We start from the raw sequence: 22,819 nt of genomic DNA, 5'->3' as shown, positions 1-22,819 counted from the left end.
CCAGAATTCCCCAGCCAGCCATGGCTTAAAGTGACCAAGGTTGGACATGCTTAGTTTAGATGGTATTTTTGTGTCATTCCCCCGAAGTAGGTCTTTTCTCCCAAATGTCTTTCACGGTTTTTGGATGGAATTTTCTGCATAGGGCGAAATTTTATCCTGAAAGGCCTCCGAATCAACGCAGCAGCCATGAAACCAAAGGAGCATCTTGATTGCAATTTACAAGTGATTTAACAACAGGAGAGGGAAGCAGGGACTCAAAAGGAGTGTTCCCCTAGTGAATATAAAGATGCATAAATGCGATAAGAATCTATAGAGCGAATCGATGAGGGACTTTGCGAAATGGTTCAGGACGGCGAGCACAGAAGTGTGTGTGTGTGTTCAATGGTGGCTTTCTGGACGAAGCTTGTGAAATATGAATGGCTGTAATGAAATCTAAAAATGTGGGGATTAAAACCCATCATTTCACCCATATGCCGAGAAGGTTTGCATACTTGAATAGTCAGCATTGAAATGTTACAATAGAGAGTTTCGGTGGGGGGGGAATTAATATACTAAACTGAAACATCTTTCTTTTTCTGTCTTTTCCTTCCTTCCTTCCTCCATCCCTTCCACCATCCATCCATTCTAAATTCTAGGCTTCCATCCCTCCATCGATCCATCTATTTATTCTAAATTCTAGCCTTCCTTCCTTCTTTCCTTCCTTCCTTCTGTCTTCCCTCCCTCCATCCATCCCTTCCACCATCCATCCATTCTAAATTCTAGGCCTTCCTTCCTTCCTTCCTTCCTTCCTTCCTTCCTTCCTTCCTTCCTTTCTTCCTTCTGTTCTCCCTCCATCCATCTATTCTAAATTCTAGGTCCTTCCTTCCTTCCTTCCTTCCTTCTTGCCTGCCTCTTTTTCTTTCCATCCTTCCTTCCTTTTCTCTCCCTCTCTCCCTCCTTTCTTCCTCCCTCCCACTCCTCCTTCCTTCCTTCCTTCCTTCCTTCCTTCCTTCCTTCCTTTTTTCCTTCCTTCCTTCTATCCTCCCTCCATCCATCCATTCTAAATTCTAGGCTTTCCTTCTTTCCTTCCTTCCTTCCTTCCTCCCTCCCTCCCTCCCTCCATCCATCCATCCTAAATTCTATACCCACCTTCCTTCCTTCCCTCCTTCCTTCCTTCCTTCCTTCCTTCCTTCCTTCCTTCCCTCCCTCCTTCCTTCCTTCCTTCCTTCCTTTTTTCCTTCCTTCTGTCCTCCCTCCATCCATCCATTCTAAATTCTAGGCCTTCCTTCTTTCCTTTTTTCCTTCTTTCCTTCTGTCCTCCCTCCCTCCCTCCATCCCTTCCATCATCCATCCATTCTAAATTCTAGGCCTTCCTTCCCTCCTTCTTTCCTTCCTTCCTCCCTCCCTCCCTCCCTCCCTCCATCCATCCATCCTAAATTCTATACCCACCTTCCTTCCTTCCTTCCTTCCTTCCTTCCTTCCTTCCTTCCTTCCTTCCTTCTTGACTGTTGGTCTAGTGTTAACCTCTGCTCATCTGGGTGTTAGTTGCGCATGAGGAGCTATTTTGGAATTTTTATTTCCTTTTGAGTTTTTTTTATTGTCCCTCTTGGGTGGTATGTAGAATCACACATGACAACTTATTTTTGGATAAAGTTGACGAGGTCCCTGGCTTGTATTTCTTTTCTCTTACTATTTCTTACCCCTTTCCTGTGCTTTTCGTGGTACCACAGGTCCCAAAATGGAAGAGCATGATGGGTATGTAGGTATGAGATCCCATAGAATAATAGAGGCATCGGGTTTCTGCAAATCTCGTCTGCTGTCCAAGGTGCTGAAATTTCCCAGGCTGGTTCTCATAATCCACTCCCTCTGGTCTCTATCACAGGTGGTCCTTGACTTACGACTTGAGCCCGAAATTTCTATTGCTAACGGAAAAACAATTCTTAAGTGAGTTTTGTCTCATTTTACGACCTTTCTTGCACTAGTCGTTAAGTGAGTGAATCACTGCAGTTAAATGTATCTGGCTTCCCCATTGACTTTGCTTGTCAGAAGATCAGAGAAGGTGACACTGTGATGCGATGTCACTGCGGCTGTCCTAAATATGAATCGGTTTGCAAGCATCTGAATTTTGATCACATGACCGTGGGGATGCTGCAACGGTCGTAAGTGTGAAAAACGGTCTTACGTCGCTTTTCCCCAGTGTCCTTGTAACTTTGAATGGTCACTAAACAAATGATTGTAAGTCAAGGACTATCTGACTTTCCCTTTGGATCTTCTCCAGCATCCTGCAAATGTGAGCAAAGAGGGAAGAATTTCGAAGCACAGGTAGTCCTTGACTTAAAACGGTTCATTTTGTGACTGTTCAGAGTTACAATGGCACTGAAAAAAGTGACTTACGATCATTTATCATTTTTCAAGTCAACAAGGTGACTTGCAACGTTGCATGATCAAAATTCAGACGCTTGGCAACTGACTCATTTTTATGACCGTTCCACCGTCCCGGGGTCATGTGATTGCTCTTTGTGACCTTATTGGCAAAGTCAATGGCAAAACTAGATTCACTTAAAAACATATTACTAACTTCACAATTGCAGGCATTTACTTAACACTGCAAATGGGGCAAAATTCACAATGGTCTCACTTAGCAACAGAAATTTTGGGCACAACTGTGGCCATAAGTCAAGGACTGCCTGTAAAAAGAAAACAGATATACAGCATTGTTGCCAAGTTAAAGATATAGGGAACTTCAATTCCCAGAATCCCTAGCCAGCCATGCAAAATCCAGATGGAAACATCACCAACAAATGCTTGTTTAGCTTCCATCTGAACACTTAACAGTGAAGTGGAGGTCAGAATATAAGTGGATGGTTGATTCTACTATTGAATTACTTTTATTTAATCCATTAATCTTGAGTTGTTGGTTCCCCCCCCCTCCTTCTCTGACGATCAAAACTGTATATTTGAACACCCTTGAATGATACATTGGAAAGTCAACTCACCAATCCCTTTTGTGCGAAAAAAAGAAGAGATGGGACAAATATAGTTTTTAATGCCAGACAGCAAAGTAAATAAACACCGATAGATCAAGCTATTATTACTATTGTCCTTATTTAAATTTATCTGCTGCCAGACTCCTTGCAGCTCAGGGTGGTTTTTAAACTGTTTAAAAGATGAAAGGCAAGGCCATAAAAAAAACGACGAGAAACAAGCAAAAAAGAGAGATGATCAGGGGGATGGAGGTTAAAATATATGAAGAATGCTGGAATTGGGTATTGTCTAGTCTAGTGAAGAGAAGGACTAGTAGCAGTATTCCAGTATCTGAGGGGCTGCCCCAAAGAAGAGGGAGTCAAGCTATTCTCCAAAGCACCAGAGGGCAGGACAAGGATGGAAACTCATCAAGGAGAAAAGCAACCTAGAACTAAGGAGAAATTTCCTGACAGTGAGGACAATTAACCAGGGGAACAGCTTGCCTCCAGAAGTTGTGGGTGCTGCAAAACTGGAGATTTTCAAGAAGAGATTAGACAGTTATTTGTCTGAAATGCCTACCTACCTGAGCAGGGGGTTAGACTGGAAGACCTCTGAGGTCTCCATTATTCTGCTGTTTGGGGCTGCTGCTTAGCATCTTTCCTAAACGTGCAGGAGACCCCTGATGGGGAAGACGTATCTCAAGGGACACAGCAGGAAAGGAGAAAAGAGAACATGCTGACCCCCCCCCTTTTTTTTTTCTTTGCAGGATTATCAGCTGTGCCTGATGCCAACCCAGCTGTCTCTCTGCCTTGGCTGCCAAGGTCCGCCACCTCCAGGCCTTCCTCTCCTACCCCGTAGCCAGCAATGACTCGGTGGGACCGGTCTTCTGTCCCACCACACTTCTATCCACCTTGCTACCCAAGTCCTGCTTCTCGGTTGGCCAATCGATCTACACCATGACAGAGTTTGGGCAGCGGGTTCCCGGCGGAGGAGGGCTGCGCGAGAGGCTGTGTGGCTGGGGTTGAAGAATGGCCTCTCTGGACCTGCCTTACCGCTGTCCGCGTTGTGGGGAACACAAGCGTTTCCAGAGCCTGTCTTCTCTACGGGCTCACCTGGAGTACAACCACACGTATGAAACTCTCTACATCTTGTCTAAGACAAACAGCATCTGCGATGCCACCATCTTCCCCCTGGCGAGCGACGCCAGCCTCTTGAGCCCAGCCCCCCGCCGGGACATCTTCGAAAGCACCTCCTTTCAGGGCAAAGAGCAGCACATCACTTGCGACCTCCTCACGGCCGAAGAGCTGGAGTCCTCCTCTTCTCCCGTGTCGTCCCGCTACTTCCACCAGATCGAGATCCCTCTGACGGACCTCTTCACCCGCAAAGCCATGACTTCCTCCGCCGCGCCTCCGGCGACCGCCGCCGCAGCAGCAGCGACAGTAGCCGCGGTGGACGCAGCTTACGAAGAAGGTTTAACCCGTTTGAAGATCCGGGCTTTTGAGAAGCTGGAAGTAGACAAACGCTTGGAGAAGTTCACGGAAGAAGTGGAGCAGAAGATCGCCTCCCAAGTGGGCCGGCTCCAGGTGGAATTAGACCGCAAGACCACCGAGCTGGAGAAAGCCAAGCAAGAGAGCCTCAAACTCAGCCGCGAGAAACAAGAACTTGAGGACCGGGCGGTAGAGCTCTCCCGCCAGGTGGATGTCAGCGTGGAGATGTTGGCGTCCCTCAAGCAAGATCTTGTCCTGAAGGAGCAGGAGTTGACCCGCAAGCAACAGTAAGTCCTAATTTTTGAGTTCCTGGACTCCATAGGTTGATTCTACAAACGGGGGCCATGTTGGTAATTGTCGGGTCCAATTATTTTACCCTCCATTGTATTGTTGGAGAAGTTCGAACCTCTAAGGCAGGGGTCTTCAAACTTGGCCCTTTGATGACTTGTGGACTTCAACTCCCAGAATTCCTCAGCCAGGCACGCTGGCTGAGGAATTCTGGGAGTTGAAGTACACTCCTCTTAAAGTCTATATCAGGGGTCTTCAAACTTGGCTCTTTTAGGACTTGTGGACTTCAACTCCCAGAATTCCTCAGCCAGGCACGCTGGCTGAGGAATTCTGGGAGTTGAAGTCCACTTCTCTTAAAGTCTAAATCAGGGGTCTTGAAACTTGGCCCTTTTAGGACTTGTGGACTTCAACTGCCAGAATTCCTCAGCCAGCGTGCCTGGCTGAGGAATTCTGGCAGTTGAAGTCCACAAGTCATGAAAGGGCCAAGTTTGAAGACCCCTGCGCTGAGGTAATTGCTATCAAAAAATGTTAAGATATTTAAATGTAGTAGCTGGAACAGTGGAGCTGTACAGGTAGTCCTTGAATCACCACAGTTCATTTAGTGACCATTCAAAGTTATAACGGTGCTGAAAAAAGCGACTCCTGACCATTTTTCACAATTACCACCTTTCCATGTGGTCAAAATTCAGAGGCTTGACAACTGGTTTATATTAATGACAGTGTTGCAGGGTCCCAGGGTCACCTGATCAACTTTGGCGGCCTTCTGACAAGACAAGTCAGTGGGGAAGCCAGATTTCCTTAACAAATGGTTTATTAATGTATCACCTGCGGTGATTCACTTAACAACTGAGGCAAGAGAGATCGTAAAAACGGGGCAAAATTCACTTCACACCTATCTCGCTTAACAACATAAATTTGGGCCTCAATTTGTGGTCGTAAGTCGAGGGCAACCTGTACAATGAGTCAGAACGCACAGTTGTACCTGATTGGTTGGAGAGAGAGAGAGAGAGGTGGCTCCTGCCTGAGGCAATCTCTTCTGTGATTGGCTGCTGTGGGTCAAAGGGGGCGTTTCCTCATTTCCCGCCTTTTTCTTCGTGTCTGCTCTGTGATTTACCTCACGATGATGTTCCTGTGTGAATTTTACCTCACGATGCTCCTGTGGGCCTGAATATTTTGCTTGCTATAAACGTAGATGTAAAATATATATTTGTTTTCTGAGGTTTTCGCGGGTGTTTGTATGTAGGTCTTTGATTATTCGGGTTTTCTCCCGCGTAAAATTGGAAGTGTCTTGGCAATGTTTCGACGAAGTTCCATTCGTCATCTTCAGGCTGGTGTTTTCAGCTTCGTGCTTGCTCCTTGAAGCACGAAGCTGAAAACACCAGCCTGAAGATGACGAATGGGAGTTCGTCAAAATGTTGCGAAGACACTTCCAATTTTACACGGGAGAAAACCCAAATAACCAAAGACCAAAATATATATTTATTTATATAAAAAAACTACACGTCAAGGTCTCTGTCTTCATTTGGACACACCGTCTAAGTGTGAAAAAGGGTCATAAGTCCCTTTTTTTCAGTGCCGTTGTAACGGTCACTAAATGAACTCTTATAAGTCGAGGACTGGCTGTGTTTTGAACGGGAAAGCTGTGGAGGGGAACTGCTTCAGGGGGTTTGAGCCCCTTTCCAGAGGAACGGAGAGAAAATTTGAAATGCCTAAGGATTGAAACTGACTAGTGTGGCAAAGCAAAATTGTTGAATCTTGCTTGCTTGCTTGCTTGCTTGCAAGAACTGACTTTTCCTTTTCCTCATGGCTGCCTTGATGGCCAACTCTACGGTCGGAGTAAGCCTTCAGGAGGAAAGCTATGCTCGAGAGCAGACTACTTTTTGGAAGCTGCTCCCTGTAGTAACTCTCCCTCCCCTGATCTTTATTTAACACCGGCATTTGCATAGAGATGGAAATCTTGGCTTCACTTCCAATTAAGTCCCTGCAGCAGAATAGTCAGCTTTTTTTAAAAAAAAAAAAAAAATTATAGTGCAGTGGAATATGCGAGTGGGGTTGTGCCGTGTTCATCTTTGAAAAATCATAGAATCTCAGGGCTTGGAGCAGTGGTTCTCCACCTGTGGGTCGAGACCCCATTTGGGGTCGAACAACCACTTCACGAGGGTCGCCAAACAACGCAGTCCGCCATTTTTTCCCCCCTTTTCCTTAGCTGTGCTACTCCCTTTTATTAGAATAGAGTCTAATTCTATTGGCTTTTAAAAGCCAATAGGAATTGTCCAGGCTGTCTCTGCCCTGCTGAGCCCGCCAAAAGTCCCAGTCTGCAAACGGGGCTGCACCAGTTGAGTAGTCCTTGACTTACGACCGGTTGAGTAGTCCTCGACTTACGACTGGTTGGGGGTCGTGGCATTAAAAAGGTTGAGAACCACTGGCTTGGAGGGACCTCGGAGGTCTTCTAGTCCAACCCCTTGCCCGAAGCAGGAGACCTTATACCATCCTGGACAACTGCTTGTCCAATCTTTTCTTGAAAACCTCTAGCGATGGAGCACTCACAGCTCCAAGAGGCCAACTGTTCACATAACAATTTCCAGTCAGTATTAGCGGTGGAATAGCCTGAGTTCGAGTCCTGCCTTAGACATAAAAGCCGGCGGGGTGGCTTTGAGCCAATCACCAGGAGACCGGGAGTTCTAGTCCTGCCCTCACCATGGAAGCCGGCTGGGTGACTTTGAGCCAATCACCAGGAGACAGGGAGTTCTAGTCCCGCCTTCACCATGAAAGCCGGCGGGATGACTTTGAGCCAATCACCAGGAGACAGGGAGTTCTAGTCCCGCCTTCACCATGGAAGCCGGCTGGGTGACTTTGAGCCAATCACCAGGAGACAGGGAGTTCTAGTCCCGCCTTCACCATGAAAGCCGGCTGGGTGACTTTGAGCCAATCACCAGGAGACAGGGAGTTCTAGTCCCGCCTTCACCATGAAAGCCAGCGGGGTGACTTTGAGCCAATCACCAGGAGACAGGGAGTTCTAGTCCCGCCTTCACCATGGAAGCCGGCTGGGTGACTTTGAGCCAATCACCAGGAGACAGGGAGTTCTAGTCCCGCCTTCACCATGAAAGCCGGCTGGGTGACTTTGAGCCAATCATCTTTGAGACAATAAGTTTTAGTCTCACCTTAGGCATGAAAGCCAGTTAGGTAACTTTGGGCCAATCACTAGAAGGTTATGAGTTCTAGTTCCACCTTAGGAATGAAAACATGTGGGAGACTTTGGCCCAATCATCATAAGGTTGTGAGTTCTAGTCTTAGAGAAGAAAGTCGGTTGAGTGACTTTGAGCCAATCACCAGGAGACTGTGAGTTCTAGTCTCACCTTAGACTTGAAAGTCAGTTGAGTGACTTTGAGCCAATCACTAGGAGACTGTGAGTTCTAGTCCTGCCTTAGCCATCAAAGCTGACTAGATCACGTTGAGCCAACCGCCAGAAGCAGTGGGTTCTAGTCCCAGTTACTCATGAAAGCCAGCTGGGTGAACTTGGGCCAATCACCAGGAGGCAGTGAGTTCTAGTCCTGCTTTAAGCACGAAGCCAGCTGGTTGATCCTGGGCCAGTCACGTTCTCTCAGCCCTAGGAAGGAGGCAATGATAACCCATTATTTCTTGGTGGGGGGAAAAAAAACCTTGTCAAGAGAACTGCAGGGACTCGTCCAGACAATCTCCAAGAATTGGACACGAAATATGAGGTCAGTTCTGAATGATGTCAGAAGCTGACTGCTTAATTTCAATTTATTGAGTAGACTATGTCTTCTCATTCAGCCATAATCTAGGGGTTACAAGCCCGAATGGAACATATCCTAAATTGCAGGAATTGGGTATGTCTAGTCTAGTGAAAAGGAGAATGGGGGGACGATGACAGGATAGCAGTCTTCCAGCATTTGAGACGCTCCCCCAAAGAAGAGGGGTGTCCACCTATTCTCCAAAGCACCTGAAGGCAGGACAAGAAGCAACGGATGGAAACTGATCAAAGAGAGAAGCAACCTGGAACTAAGGAGAAACTTCCTAACAGTGAGGACAATTAACCAGTGGAACAGCCTGCCTCCAGAAGTTGTGGGTGCTCCAAAACTGGAGGCTTTTGAGAAGAGACTGGACAGCCATTTGTATGAAACGGGTATAGGGTTTCCTGCCTGAGCAGGGGGTTGGACTAGATGACCCCTAAGGTCCCTTCCAACTCTGTTATTCTGCTTCTGGGTTCTTCCTTAGCCCCAAATAAATAAGTGCCACAGGAGGATTGATTTAAACGTTTCATGAATATCCCCACCTCCTGGAGACGATCCATCCCTGTGACATATAAACTCCAACCGCATTAAATATTGAGTTTGCTGGAATTTCATCAGCAACTTTGCTATTTCCTAGTCTGCTCAATGCCAGTTAAATTGATGCATATCTGAAAGTACAGCAAAGAATTCAAGTTTTTTGTTTTTCTAACCAAGGGAAGCTTGATCTCCCGGTCTTGAACTGTCGACCTGAGTTTGAACATGCAGGCAGAGAAGGAATAAACAGTTGGTGGGAGAGAACATTTAACACTTTAAAACATATAAGGAACGGTTGCTAGAATTGGGTATGTCTAGTTTAACGAAGAGAAGGACAAGGGGGGACATGATAGCAGTATTCCAATACCTCAGGGGCTGCCATAAAGAAGAGGGAATTAAGCTATTTTCCAAAGCACCTGAAGGCAGGACAAGAAGCAACGGGTGGAAACTAATCAAGGAGAGAAGCAAACTAGAACTAAGGAGAAACTTCCTGACAGTGAGAACAATTAATCAGTGGAACAGCTTGCCTCCAGAAGCAGTAAATGCTCCAACACTGGAAGTTTTTAAGAAGAGACTGGACAGCCATTTGTCCGAAATGGTGTAGGGTTTCCTGCCCGAGCAGGGGGTTGGACTAGATGACCTCCAAGGTCCCTTCCAACTTTACTACTACTATTAAACGGAATTAAATTTTAACAAGGAATAACCTTCATGGCTTGCAGGAAGGCCGTTCTGTATGAAATGTGTTCTTTCGTACAGAATGGGCCTAATTTGGTTTGTGGTTTTGAACGAGGCGAGGTTCCAATGATAGGTTGTCCTCAGCTTACGACCACAATTTAGCCCAAAAATTTATTTGGCTAAGTGAGACGTTTGTTAAATGAGCCTTGCCCCATTTTACGACATTTCTTGTAACAGTTGTTAAATGAATCACTCATAAGTTAGCTACACAGTCGTTAAGTGAATCTGGCTTCCCCCATTGACTTTGCTTGTCAAAAGGTCGCAAAAGGGATCACGTGACCCCAGGGACGCTACAACCGTCGTAAATGCGAGCCAGTTGGCAAATGCCTGAATTTTGTTCATGTGGCTGCGGGGATTGATGCAGCGGTCATAAGTGTGAAAAACTGCCCTACGTCACTTTTTTCAGAGGCGTTGTGGCTTTGAATGGCCACGAGACAAACTGTTGTGAGTTGTGGACTTACCTGTATGTCTGACTTGATTTATGGCTATGCCTGGGGCAGGATTCCCACCGTTCTGGCTTGTAACCCGCAGAGGATGCCTGAATGTGAGCTTAAGGCCTACACAACAAATTACGATTAAGCTAATACGAACCTCATCGTCACCCAGAATTGGATTCTGAATCTCTTTATGATACCTGAGTGGGATGTTGTTGCCACATGACATCTTAGAAAAAATTCAGAATGACTCCGCTTTTACTTCCCACTGGAAATTGGTCACTCTGTTAACTGTACATCCACACACCTGGACAGCCTTGCAGGTAGTCACAGCACATATAATAATGGGGTCAGAAGGGACATCGAGGGTCTTCTAGTCCAGCCCCCTGCTCAAGCAGGAGACCCCACACCATTTCAGACAGATGGCTGTCCAGTCTCTTCTTAAAAACCTCCAGTGATGGAGCACCCACAACTTCTGGAGGCAGGTTGTTCCACCGGTTAATTGTTCTCACTATCAGGAAATTTCTCCTTAGTTCTAGATTGCTTCTCTCCTTGATGAGTTTCCATCCGTTGCTTCTTGTCCTGCCTTCAGGGGCTTTGGAGAAGAGGTTGACTCCCTCTTCTTTGGGGCAGCCCCTGAGATACTGGACCAGTGCTATCATGTCCCCCCTCGTCCTTTTCTTCATTAAACTAGACATACCCAATTCCAGCAACCGTTCCTCATATGTTTTAGCTTCCAGTCTCCTAATCATCTTTGTTGCTCTTCTCTGTACTCTTTCTAGAGTCTCAACATCTTTTTAACATCATGGTGACCAAAACTGGATGCCGTATTCCAAGTGCGGCCTTACCAAGGCCTTGTAAAGTGGTAGTAACACTTCACATGATCTTGATTCTATCCCTCTGTTAATGCAGCCTAGCCCTGTGTTGGCCTTTTTGGCAGCTGCAGCACACGGCTGGCTCCTATTTAAGGGATCGTCCACTAGGACTCCGAGATCCCTCTCACAGCTGCTGGTGTTAAGTCAAGTTTCACCTATTCTTTACCTGTACAGTAGGTTTTTCTTACCTAAGTGTTAAAAATCTTACTTTTCTTGATAGACATTGTAAGCCCTTGACAACTACAATTAGGAGAATTTCTGTTGCTAAGCTGTGCAGCTGTTAAGTAGGTCCAATTTTGTGATGTTTTGCCAGGGTTGTTAAGCAAACGACTGCAGTTGTTAAGTGCACGAAGCAGATCCACAAGCCCCCTGGGAAAGCACGCAAGGCAAATTTGGCACACGTGACCGTGGGGATGCTGTGACAGTGCTAAGTGTGAGGACTGGCTAGGAGTCCCCTTTTTTCAGCGCTTTGAATGGTCTCCACCCAAATGGCTGTAAGTTGAAGGCCATCTGTGGATTTGCACAACACGTCCAGGATTAAAGGCACGGCAGGGCACTCCTGAGAGGGCAGGAGATGGACAGAGGTCAGCGGCCGAGCACTTCAGCACCAGGGACCCTCCCGGAGAGCGACATAGGCTTCCCCATACAGGGAGTCCTTGACTTAAGGCCACAGTTTGAGCCCCCAATTTCTCTTGCTAATCAAGACAGTTGAGTGAATTTTGCCTCTCTCCCTCTCCCTCCCCTCCCTCTCTTCCTTCCTCCCTCTTTTCCTTCCTTCCTTCCTTCCTTCCTCTCTCCCTCCCTCCTTCTTCCCTCCCTCTTTTCCTTCCTCTCTCTTTTCCTCCCTCCCTCCCTCCCTTTTTCCTTCCTTCTTTCCTCCCTCCCTCCTTCCTTCCTCCCACCCTCCCTCCCTTTTTCCTTCCTTTCCTCCCTCCCTCCTTCCTCCCTCCCTCCTTCCTTCTTTCCTTCCTTCCTCCCTCCTTCCTTCCTTCTTTCCTTCCTCCTTCCCTCCTTTCCTCCCTCCCTCCTTCCTTCCTTCTTTCCTCCCTCTCTCCCTCCCTCCTTTCCTTCCTCCCTCCTCCCTTCCTTCCTTTTCCTTCCTTCCTTTTCTCCCTTCCCTCCTTCCTCCTCCTCCTTCCCTCCTTCCTCCCCCCCCTCCCTCCCTCCCTCCCTCCTTCCTTCCTTCCTTCCTTCCTTCCTTCCTCCCTCTCTCTTTCTCCTCCTTCTTCTTTCCTCCTCCCTTCTTCCTCTCCCTCCCTCCCTTTTTTCCTCCTCCTCCTCCCTCCCTCTCTCCCTCCCTCCCCTCCTCCTTCTTCCTTCCTTGAAGCCCCTTCTGTTGAAGCCCAGGGCATTGCTTCACCTCCTCTGGTGCAGCCCCCGGAGCCGTTTCCCTGCTACTAACCGTCTCCCTGGGGTTGCAACTTCAACTGTGTTTATTGTCGCCAATTAGGCCTGGCGCTGCCACCCGTTTATTCACCTAAGCTTTTAATTAACATCCGCAGCATCGTCCTGCTGTTTGCCAGCGGTTTAATGCTTCTCCCTGGCCTTTCCTCAGGATTTTATCACATCGCGGTGTTCTTTATTTCTATGGAATATCCCTCTGGGGTGGTGGGTTTTCCACTTGACAGTTTCCGAGCTCAGGTTGGGAAGATCTGTGGAGACATTTTTACATTTAAAAAAAAAATCAAGGTTGTTTTTTTTTTAAAAAAAAAAAAAAAGATGTAGTGTTCAGGCATTCAGGCATGGTTGTCTGTTCGGTTAGTAACCCGGTCGTTAAGTGAATCCGGCTTGCCCAATTGCTGGTCAGAGGGCCGGAGAAGAGGATCATGTGACCCCAGGACACTGCGACCGTCATAAATAGGAGCCGGTTGCCAAGCGTCTGAATTTGGATCACGTGACCGTGGGGGGTGCTGCAATGGATGTAAGTGGGAAAATAATAATAATAGTAATAATAGTAATAATAATAATATGCGATGATCCATAATAATAATAATGATAGTAATGATAGTAATAGTAATAATAGTAGTAGTAGTAATAATAATAATAATAATAATACAATCAAGGGTAGTACCAATAGTAATAGGCTCCTTGGGTGCAATCCCAAAACAACTGAAGCACCACTTGAACACCATTGGCATTGACAAATTCACTATTAGTCAATTGTAAAAGGCGGCCTTACTAGGAACTGCTTCCATCCTGCGACGATATCTGTAATACCATCAAACATCCACATCTGCCTATCCCAGGTCCTGGGTAAGACTCGACTCGATAGGTAGAGAAAATGCCAAATCCAGTCTGAACATCTGGCTGACTGTGCGATGATCCATAATAATAATAATAATAAAAAGTTGGAAGGGACCTTGGAGGTCATCTAGTCCAACCCCCTGCTCAGGCAAGAAACCTTATGCCATTTCGGACAAAAGCAATCAATCCACCAGTCCCTGTTTTGGGGAAGCCAGTTTCACTTAACAACTGTGTTACGAACGTAGCAATGGCAGTGATTCATTTAACAACCGGGGCGAGAAAGATTGTAAAACGGGGCAAGACTCACTTCACAAACGTCTCGCTTAGCAACATTAATTCGGGGCTCCACGGTGCTCGTAAGTCGGGAGCCACCTGTAGCAGGAGGTACCTTTCTAGTCCAGCTGTGCGAACAGGCCTCTGATTCTCCGCTTCTTGCCCGCAGGGAGGTCATCCAGATCGACCAGTTCCTGAAGGAGACAGCCGTCCGCGAAGCCAACGCCAAAGTCCGTCTGCAGCAGTTCATTGAGGAGCTGCTGGACCGAGCGGACCGAGCCGAGAAGCAGCTTCAGATCATCAGCAGCAGTTGTGGAACCACCCCGAATTGTAGTTTGGGAAGATGTAGTATGCCGGGATCCAAAAACACCAGCCGAGACGTAGCTAATGAAGCCAATCTCCTAAAGGGGGAGGTGGGTCTTCCCGAAGTGATGGAGACGGTGGTCAAGGCGGGATCTCCTCTTGGTTCCTCCTCCTTCCACTCAGTGGATGTCTCGGCTCCCTCAGGGCAACCTCCAGCCGTAAAAGCATGCAAGTCCATACGCCAGGTCTGCGCGGCGTCTGTCAGTGCAAGTGGGGCCGGCCTGGGTAGATAGAAGCTCCACGTTCAAGAGCATTAGGCTTGTCAATAAGAGAATTTCAGAGTCGGAAGAGACCGTGGAGGTCTTCTAGTCCAGCCCGCTGCTCAGGCAGGAGATCCTATACCAGGGGCAGGCAATCTTGGCTCTCTTATGACTCGTGGACTTCAATTCCCAGAATTCCTCAGCCAGCATGGCTCAGCTTGGAAACCTCTCCCTTTCCCCTCAGCGTGGCTGGCTCAGGAATTCTGGGAGTTGAAGTCCAGGCGTCATAAAAGAGCCAAGGTTGTCTTGTCTCTGGCCTAGGCCGCTTTATGACTGGTGGACTTCAACTCCCAGAATTCCTGAGCCAGCATGGCTCAGCTTGGAAACCTCTCCCTTCCCCTCAGCATGGCCAACTCAGGAATTCTGGGAGCTGAAGTCCATGAGTCATAAAAGCCAAGGTTGCCTACCCCAGGTCTAGGCCTAGGCCCCTTTGTGGACTTCAACTCCCAGAATTCCTGAGCCAGCCATGCTGAGGAAAAAGGGAGAGGTTTCCAAACTGAGCCATTCTGGGAGTTGAAGTCCACGAGTCATGAAGGGGCCATAGTTCCCCCATGCTGGCTCAGGAATTCTGGGAGTTGAAGTCCATGAATCATAAAGAGGCCTAGGACAGGGGTAGGCAACCTGGGCTCTTTTGTGACTCGTGGACTTCAACTCCCAGAATTCCTAAGCCAGCCATGCTGAGGGGAAAGGGAGAGGTTTCCAAATTTCCATGCTGGCTCAGGAATTCTGGGAGTTGAAGTCCACCAGTCATAAAAGAGCCAAGTTTGAAAACTCCTGGTGTAGGGTCTCCTACTTGAGCAGGGAGTTGGACTAGAAGGCCTCCAAGGTCCCTTCTATTCTGAATGGGGATTTTTGAATCCATAAGATATCTGGAGAAAATCCTTCTAATTGGGTCTCTTGCCCTGCACAGATCCTGGCTGATGATCATCTCATTTTAACTTGGATGAGATCTGACCACGGCAGAGGACTTAACAAAGGGCCCAACGTCCCAGATGTGCGAGGCCTGTCTTTCAGTAGGAACCATTTTGTTCTGAAAAGCCGTCTCCTTCCAACATGGATGCTGAACTACCGACTCTAGACCCTGCGATGCATAACTCAGTAACTATGTGTAACCATGCAACTTGTTGTATAACAACAGTCTCCAAGGATACAGGTTAAAGTCTGCCAATCTACCTTATCACAGCTGAGGCTGAGAAGAACAACGTTCAGTTTAATCTCCCATGATTGCTTAAGAAGAAAGAAGAATCTTAGGATGTTTTCACAGATCCAAACGTAGATTTTAAGGAGCAAAAACAGAGGTTTACCACGATAGAAATATTTTAGAGCAAAAACAGAGCTTTGCCACAATATAAATATAAGCCAAACGTTCTCCTTGGTGCATCCTCTTAAGCACACCTTGGATACGTTAACTAAGCTTTATTCGTCTTGTAAAATATTTTTTAGAAGAAAATATTTGTGGCTCAGTGTTGAACTGTGGGGCCCTTGGTGCTCCCGAAGGTTAGTTGCAGACGTTTTAAGACAACCAATTAGAAGGATTTTCTCCAGGTATCTTATGGATTCAAAAATCCCCATTCAGAGTAGAAGGGACCTTGGAGGCCTTCTAGTCCAACCCCTACACCAGGGGTCTTCAAACTTTTATGACTTGTGGACTTCAACTGCCAGAATTCCTCAGCCAGGCATGCTGGCTGAGGAATTCTGGGAGTTGAAATCCACTCCTCTTAAAGTCTATCTCAGGGGTCTTCAAACTTGGCCCTTTTATGACTTGTGGACTTCAACTCCCAGAATTCCTCAGCCAGGCACGCTGACTGAGGAATTCTGGGAGTTGAAGTCCACAAGTCATAAAAGGGCCAAGTTTGAAGACCCCTGCCCTACATCATTCCGGACAAGTGATTGTCCAATCTCTTCTTAAAAGTCTCTAGTGATGAAGCAGTCACAGCGTCTGGTGGCTAGCTGTTCCACTGGTTAATTGTTCTCCTTATTTCCAGGTTGCTTCTCTCCTTGATTAGTTTCCATCCGTTGCTTCTTGTCCTGCCTTCTGGTGCTTTGGAAAATAGGTTGACCCGCTCGTCTTTGTGTCAGCCCCTCAAGTATTGGAATAGTGCTATCATGTCAGGGGTGGGCTATGAATTTCCCAAGGAGAAATGAGAAATTAGAATTATTGTGGAGGGCCAAACCAACAGGGCTTTAAAGAGAGGCTGCCCCAAAGAAGAAGGGGTCAACCTATTCTCCAAAGCGCCTGAAGGCAGGACAAGAAACAATGGATGGAAAGCAATCAAGGAGAGAAGCAACCTGGAATTAAGGAGGAATTTCCTGACAGTGAGGACAATTAACCAGTGGAACAGCTTGCCATCAGAAGTTGGAGGTTTTTAAGAAGAGACTGAAATGGTATAGGCCAGGGTCTCCTGCTTGAGCAGGGGGCTGGACTAGAAGACCTTCAAGGTCCCTTCCAGCTCTATTCTGATTGATTGATTGATTGATTGATTGATTGATTAAAGGCACAGCTGTGTTAAAAAGAACATCGTGGAACTGCCACAATCATGCTTCCTCAAATAAGGATTTCTCTTTTAAAGTAATACAAATTTGAATTCCTGGCCTCCATCATCATTCTATACGTGGGTGGTGGTACCTTAAGGGGAGCAGGAACTAGTGGTTTGATTGACGTGGGATGAAGTGACCGCCCTGTTGTGTCTCTTTTCAGAGAGACAAGCATCCGATGGCTGACGCAACCCCACACAGCTCCTACACCGTGTCGAATCAGAGATCATCGTCCAGCACCGGGTATGGAATCAACTCTCAGTGTGCGTTTTGCACGTTTCCCTGTTTTTTTTCTATTTCAATTTTAAAAATAATAATTTAAAGCGTTAAAACAACTTTCTGGCTTTGTGGAGTGGTGTGTGTGGGGGGGGAAGCGGGATGATTTTGCACTGCGCACTCACCTGCGCAGCTTCATTTGCACAAGTGGTGGGCACACATGCTTGCCACTCGCGCAGGGCAGCTGTGAGTATGTGCTCGCCCGCCACTTGCACAGCCCAGTTCTGAATGGGTCGTTTCCCGGTACTGGGCCTTAGCCCGCAGGTTGTGAACTTCTGAATTAAAATATAGTCTTTCACAAAGAGGAAAAAACATGAGCATAAAAAGGGGGGGGGGAAGGCAAACATATACATAATTCAGCATACTAAAAAGCAGAGACGTCACCCTGCCAACAAAAGTGCGGATAGTCCAGGCCATGGTTTTCCCAGTTGCAATGTATGGCTGTGAAAGTTGGACCCCAAGAAAGGCCGAGCGCCAAAGAATGGAGGCCTTTGAACTCTGGTGCTGGAGAAGACTCCTGTGAGTCCCCTGGACTGCAAGGCGATCCAACCGGTCAGTCCTGGAGGAGATCAACCCCGACTGCTCTTTAGAAGGCCAGATCCTGAAGTTGAAACTCAAGTACTTTGGCCACCTAATGAGAAGGAAGGACTCCCTGGAGAAGGGCCTAATGCTGGGAAAGATGGAGGGCAAGAGAAGAAGGGGACGACAGAGAATGAGGTGGCTGGATGGAGTCATGGAAGCAGAAGGTGTGAGCTTAAAGGGACTCCAGAAGATGGTAGAGGACAGGAAGGCCTGGAGGAATGTTGTCCATGGGGTCACGATGGGTCAGACACAACTTCGCAACTAACAACAACAAATTACGTAAATTGTCCCCTCCCCAGTTGAATACTGAGAAATGTATTTCAAAAATATATTTTTGAAGCAGGACTTTCTGACTCTACCACACCCTTTCCTCTCTTAGTATTATTAGTAGCATTATTATTAATAATAATATTAATAATAATACTTTAGTTATTTAGATTTAGATAACCTTTATCTAAATGGCACACATTAAAAATGGAATTTAGTTGCTTCCTCTCAAAGTGAAACACCTACATAAAACACATTTAAAACATACTATATACAACCTATGTATAGACCTACACCCCTACATATAAGTAACATATAAATATTATTCACTGTCCATCTTGAATACATAATGGAAGGAGGAAGCTTTAGACTCTTGCATTGAGTTGTCCCGCAGCAAGCTGGCCACAATGAATTGTCCCATTCTGTTTACAATTGGCCAGCCTTGTATCCTAATGCTCCCTGTTGTTAAGTAATAATAATAATACTAAAGTTGGAAGCGACCTTGGAGGTCATCTAGTCCAACCCCCTGCTCAGGCAGGAAACCCTATAACATTTCGGACAAATTGCTGTCCAGTCTCTTCTTAAAAACGTCCAGTGTTGGAGCATTCACCGCTTCTGGAGGCAGGTTGTTCCACTGGCTAATTGTCCTCACTGCCAGGAAGTTTCTCCTTAGTTCCAGGTTGCTTCTCTCCTTGATTAGTTTCCATCCGTTGCTTCTTGTCCTGCCTTCAGGGGCTTTGGAGTGTAGCTTGACTCCCTCTTCTTTGGGGCAGCCTCTGAGATACTGGAAGACTGCTATCCTGTCCCCCCTCGTCCTTCATTAAACTAGACATCCCCAATTCCAGCAACCATTGGGTAGGGTCTTCTCGTTAGCCCCCCACCCAAAAATACTAGCTCTGCAGCTGCACAGCTCAGAGACCAGAGACCCCGACGTTGCCCTCTCTCCCAGGGTCTTGTCCAGGTGGTGCTTGATTGATCCTTTGACCCGTCCAGATTCCCAGACCTCATCAAGGACCCCTCATTTCAACTCTGAGTTACAAATATCTTGCTTTATAACAGGGGTTCTCAACCTGTGGGTCGGGACCCCATTTGGGGTCGAATGACCATTTCACGGGGGTCACCAAACCATGCTGTCCGCCATTTTTTTTCCTTTTTCCCTAGCTGTCCTACTCCCTCTTATTGGTGGCCACACCCACTTGGGGGTCACCATAACATGGGGAACTGTATTATGGGGTCACGGCATTAGAAAGGTTGAGAATCACTGTTTTATAAGGTTCCAGATGTTTTGCCTGTCTGCTTTCAGAGCCTCCAGCTGTGCCAAGGCTGTCTCCCAGAGTTCGGGCTGCTACGACAGCGACAGCCCCGAAGCCTATCATGGGGGTGAGAACAGCAACGGACCCTCCTATCAGTCTCGGGGTTCGGAGAGCGGCTTTGACCGGCCCGCTGGGGTGCGCAGCTCGGCTTTGCGCAGACAGGCGATTCAGAATTGGCACCGCCGGCCGTACCGGAACAGCACCGAGGGTGAGGAAGGCGACATCTCCGACATTGGATCCCGGACCACCGAGTCGGAGGCCGAAATGTGGGATCCGGAACCCAGGGTGCCCGCTGAAGTCCAGCAGGTGAATTTCTCCAGGCCAGGACACAATTCCAGGATGGCAGGTAGGTTTTTGTCCACCGAGCAGATCAGTCATCCGTTAGCTATTAACAGAATCACAGAGTGGGAAGGGACCCTGGAGGTCATCTAGTCCAACCCCCCTGCTCAGGCAGGAAACCCTATACCATTTCGGACAAAGGGCTGTCCATTCTCTTCTTGAAAGCCTCCACTGATGAAGCACCCACAACTTCTGGTGGCAAGTTGTTCCACTGGTTAATTGTTCTCACTGCTAAGAATTTTACTCCTTAAGTCCAGGTTGCTTCTCTCCTTTATAGTTTCCATCCATTGTTTCTTGTCTTGGAAGGGATCTTGGAGGTCTTCTAGACCAGTGGTTCTCAACCTGTGGGTCGGGACCCCATTTGGGGTCGAGCGACCATTTCATGGGGGTCGCCAAACAAGGCTGTCCGCCATTTTTTCCCCCTTTTCTTTGGCCACGCCCCTGGCACCCGGTGATGTATAAGTGGTTGGGGGTCACCACAACATGGGGAACTGTATTATGGGGTCGCGGCATTAGAAAGGTTGAGAACCACTGTTCTAGACCAACCCCCTGCTCAAGCAGGAGACCCTGTACCATTTCAGACAAAGATCCGACTCCACGGACCACAAAGTCTTTTTCTGCTGTCAGTTTTCCTCTGTTTCCATTTAATGCAGGTAGTCCTCAACTTACGACCACAGTTCACGTCGTTAAGGGTGACATTTGTCAAATGAGTTCTGCCCCCTTTCACAATGTTTCCTGCCACCTTTGTTAAGCGGATCCCTGCACTGGTTCAATTAGTCACACGGCCGTTAAGCGGATCTGGCTTTCTTCGGGGACTCTGTCAGAAAGTCGTAAAAGGGGATCACGTGACCCCCCCCGGGACACTGCGTCCGTCATAAATGGGAGTCAGTTGTCAAACATCCGAATGTAAATCCCGTGACCACGGGGATGCTACCACGGTTGTAAGTGTGAAAAATGGTCGTAAGTCCTTTTTTTACAGGGCCGTTGTAACGTCGAACCGTCACGAAAGGAACGGTTGTAATTTGAGGACTACCTGCATTTCATCCCTCAAGGATTGCACCTCTGTTTTTTTTTTATTGAATTTTTTTTTATTTTTTAACATTCAAACATTATAAAGATACAATAAAATTTTAAAATAAAATAAATTCATAAGCAACCATTATCTATACTACATTTACCCCCCCCCTCTTACCCTCCCTCCCTCCCACCCCCAACCCCCCTCCCTTCACTTCCCAGAGCAGAATACAGGGTTAATAATAACAAAATTTATAATAATAAAAAAGAAAAGAAAACAAAAAAGAAAAGAAAAAAAAATATCATAATTAACCTTTAACTCCATAACCTATAAAACAATTCTCTATAATATTTATTATAATATTCATTCATAAAATAAATGAAACTTTTTAATTCCATACTTTTTCTGAATATAATCTATCCATCTTCTCCATACAATGATATATCTTTCTTGTGTATGATCCTTTAAATAAGCAGAAATTTTTACCATTTCTGCAAAACTAGATACTTTAAATATCCATTCTTCTAAAGTAGGCAAAGAATCTTTCTTCCAATATAAACCTACTAATAACCTTGCTGCAGTTAATAAATTCAACATCAAGATAGTTTCTTTTTCATTTAAGTCAACAAAAATACCAAGTAAAAATAGTTGAGCAGTAGATTGCACCTCTGTTTTGATGATGCTCGTAAACCGCCCACGGTTATATAGGTATAATCCATCATTTTTTTACGACCCAGCCAGGTCCGATGCTGGAAAGGGGGGACGGTCCGAGAAGGGACACAACTCCCGTTCCAACGAGGTCATCAGCCCGGAGATCTTGAAAATGCGGGCCGCCCTTTTCTGCATTTTCACGTACCTCGACACCAAGACCCTGCTCAGGGCGGCGGAAGTCTGCAAGGACTGGAAATTTGTGGCCCGACATCCCGCCGTGTGGACCAGGGTGTTGCTGGAAAACGCCAGAGTCTCCTCAAAGGTAACGTGGAGCTTTCCGCTGATGGGCTTGGGGGGGGGTCTTCTCTTTTACTAGAGTTCCTCGTCGGCGTTCAACTCTTTGTTTAGTGACCGAAGTAACGATGACACCGAAAAAGTGACTTGTGACCGTTTTGTGCCCTTACGGCCGTTACCGCATCCCCGTGGTCATGTGATCGAAATTCAGACGCTTGGCAACTGGCATGTACTTAGGACGGTTGCAATGTCCCCGGGTCATCTGATCCCTTTTGGCGACCTCCTGACGAACAAAATCAATGGGGAAGCCAGGTCCATTTAAAAAAAAACTGAGTTACCAACTCAGCAACTGCAGTGACTCACTTAACGACCGGGGCGTGAAAGGTCGTTAAAGGGGGCAAAACTCACTTAACAACTGTTTTGCTTGCCAAGAGACATGTTGGTTGTAAGTCTCACGTGGCTCTCTTTATATGCCAAACCGCTGAATTTTGATCATGTTGTAAATCTTTTTTTTTTTCATTGCTCTTGTAACTTCGAACGGTCACTAAAGGAACAGGTGTAAGTCAAGGACTACTTCTATGGCTACCCGTTTAAAAACAACTTGGTGGATGCCCATGCTTTCCTTGGCAGCTGTGATCTTGCCTTAGTAATTTGCAGTGAGCTGATGAAGATCTATTAGAGGAAGTTGATCAAGAGCGAGAAATACAAAAGTTACAAGAAAGAGAAGCAAAAGGAAGACTTATAGAGACAAGAAGTATAAAACAAAATAAAAACAAAAAAATAGATCAAGTTAAAAATGGGAGACGTAATTAAGCTCTTTTCTATAAATATTAATGGATTAATTATATCAAGAAAAAGAGTTTAGACGTTTAACAATCCAAGGAAATTGGATGTCGATGTGATGTATCTTTAGGAAGTTTACATAAAATAGGATTATAGAAAATTACTAGAGAAAGTAAAATTTAGAAACATTATACACAATATTAGCATAAAACAAGAAAGGAGGAATTATTATATATGTCAAAGAAAAATAAAATTAAATAAATATACTTAGATGAAAAGGGGTGAATTTTAATGTTGGAAATAGTATTAGAGTAAAAACAGTATATGCACTAAATAATATGAGAATATTTGTATGATCACCATGCTTAGATGGAATTCCGGTCGAGTCTTATAAAAAATATGAGTGTTACTACAGTGAATAATGTTGGATTCCTAGTAAGTAGTAGAATATGAAAGAAGGAAAATGTAAATAAGAAACAACGGGGCAATAAGGACAAATATTTCAAAGAAGAAAGAGGGGGGAAATGTAAAGAAGAGAAGAGTACGGTTACAAACTGCTGTTAACAAAAAAGG

At 46.3% G+C, this 22,819-nt stretch overlaps 1 protein-coding gene across 1 annotated transcript in view; it reads left to right on the top strand.

Moving 5' to 3' along the window:
* Nucleotides 1-22,819, top strand: part of FBXO41 (F-box protein 41) — a 52,518-nt gene that overhangs the window by 11,716 nt on the left and 17,983 nt on the right. Inside the window, exons 2-6 of the mRNA XM_039368850.1 lie at nucleotides 3,710-4,717; nucleotides 13,738-13,981; nucleotides 16,890-16,969; nucleotides 19,155-19,510; nucleotides 21,256-21,491. Coding sequence (XP_039224784.1) covers nucleotides 3,972-4,717; nucleotides 13,738-13,981; nucleotides 16,890-16,969; nucleotides 19,155-19,510; nucleotides 21,256-21,491 — 1,662 coding nt within the window. The 5' untranslated portion in view covers nucleotides 3,710-3,971. The remainder of the gene's footprint in view (nucleotides 1-3,709; nucleotides 4,718-13,737; nucleotides 13,982-16,889; nucleotides 16,970-19,154; nucleotides 19,511-21,255; nucleotides 21,492-22,819) is intronic.

Source organism: Crotalus tigris, unplaced genomic scaffold, assembly GCF_016545835.1.
Source record: "Crotalus tigris isolate CLP2741 ecotype Arizona unplaced genomic scaffold, ASM1654583v1 scf7180000020941.558017, whole genome shotgun sequence".
NCBI classification, from domain to species: Eukaryota; Metazoa; Chordata; class Lepidosauria; order Squamata; family Viperidae; genus Crotalus; species Crotalus tigris.
Note: the sequence above shows the minus strand (reverse complement) of the source record. Positions and strands in the feature narration are given on the sequence as shown.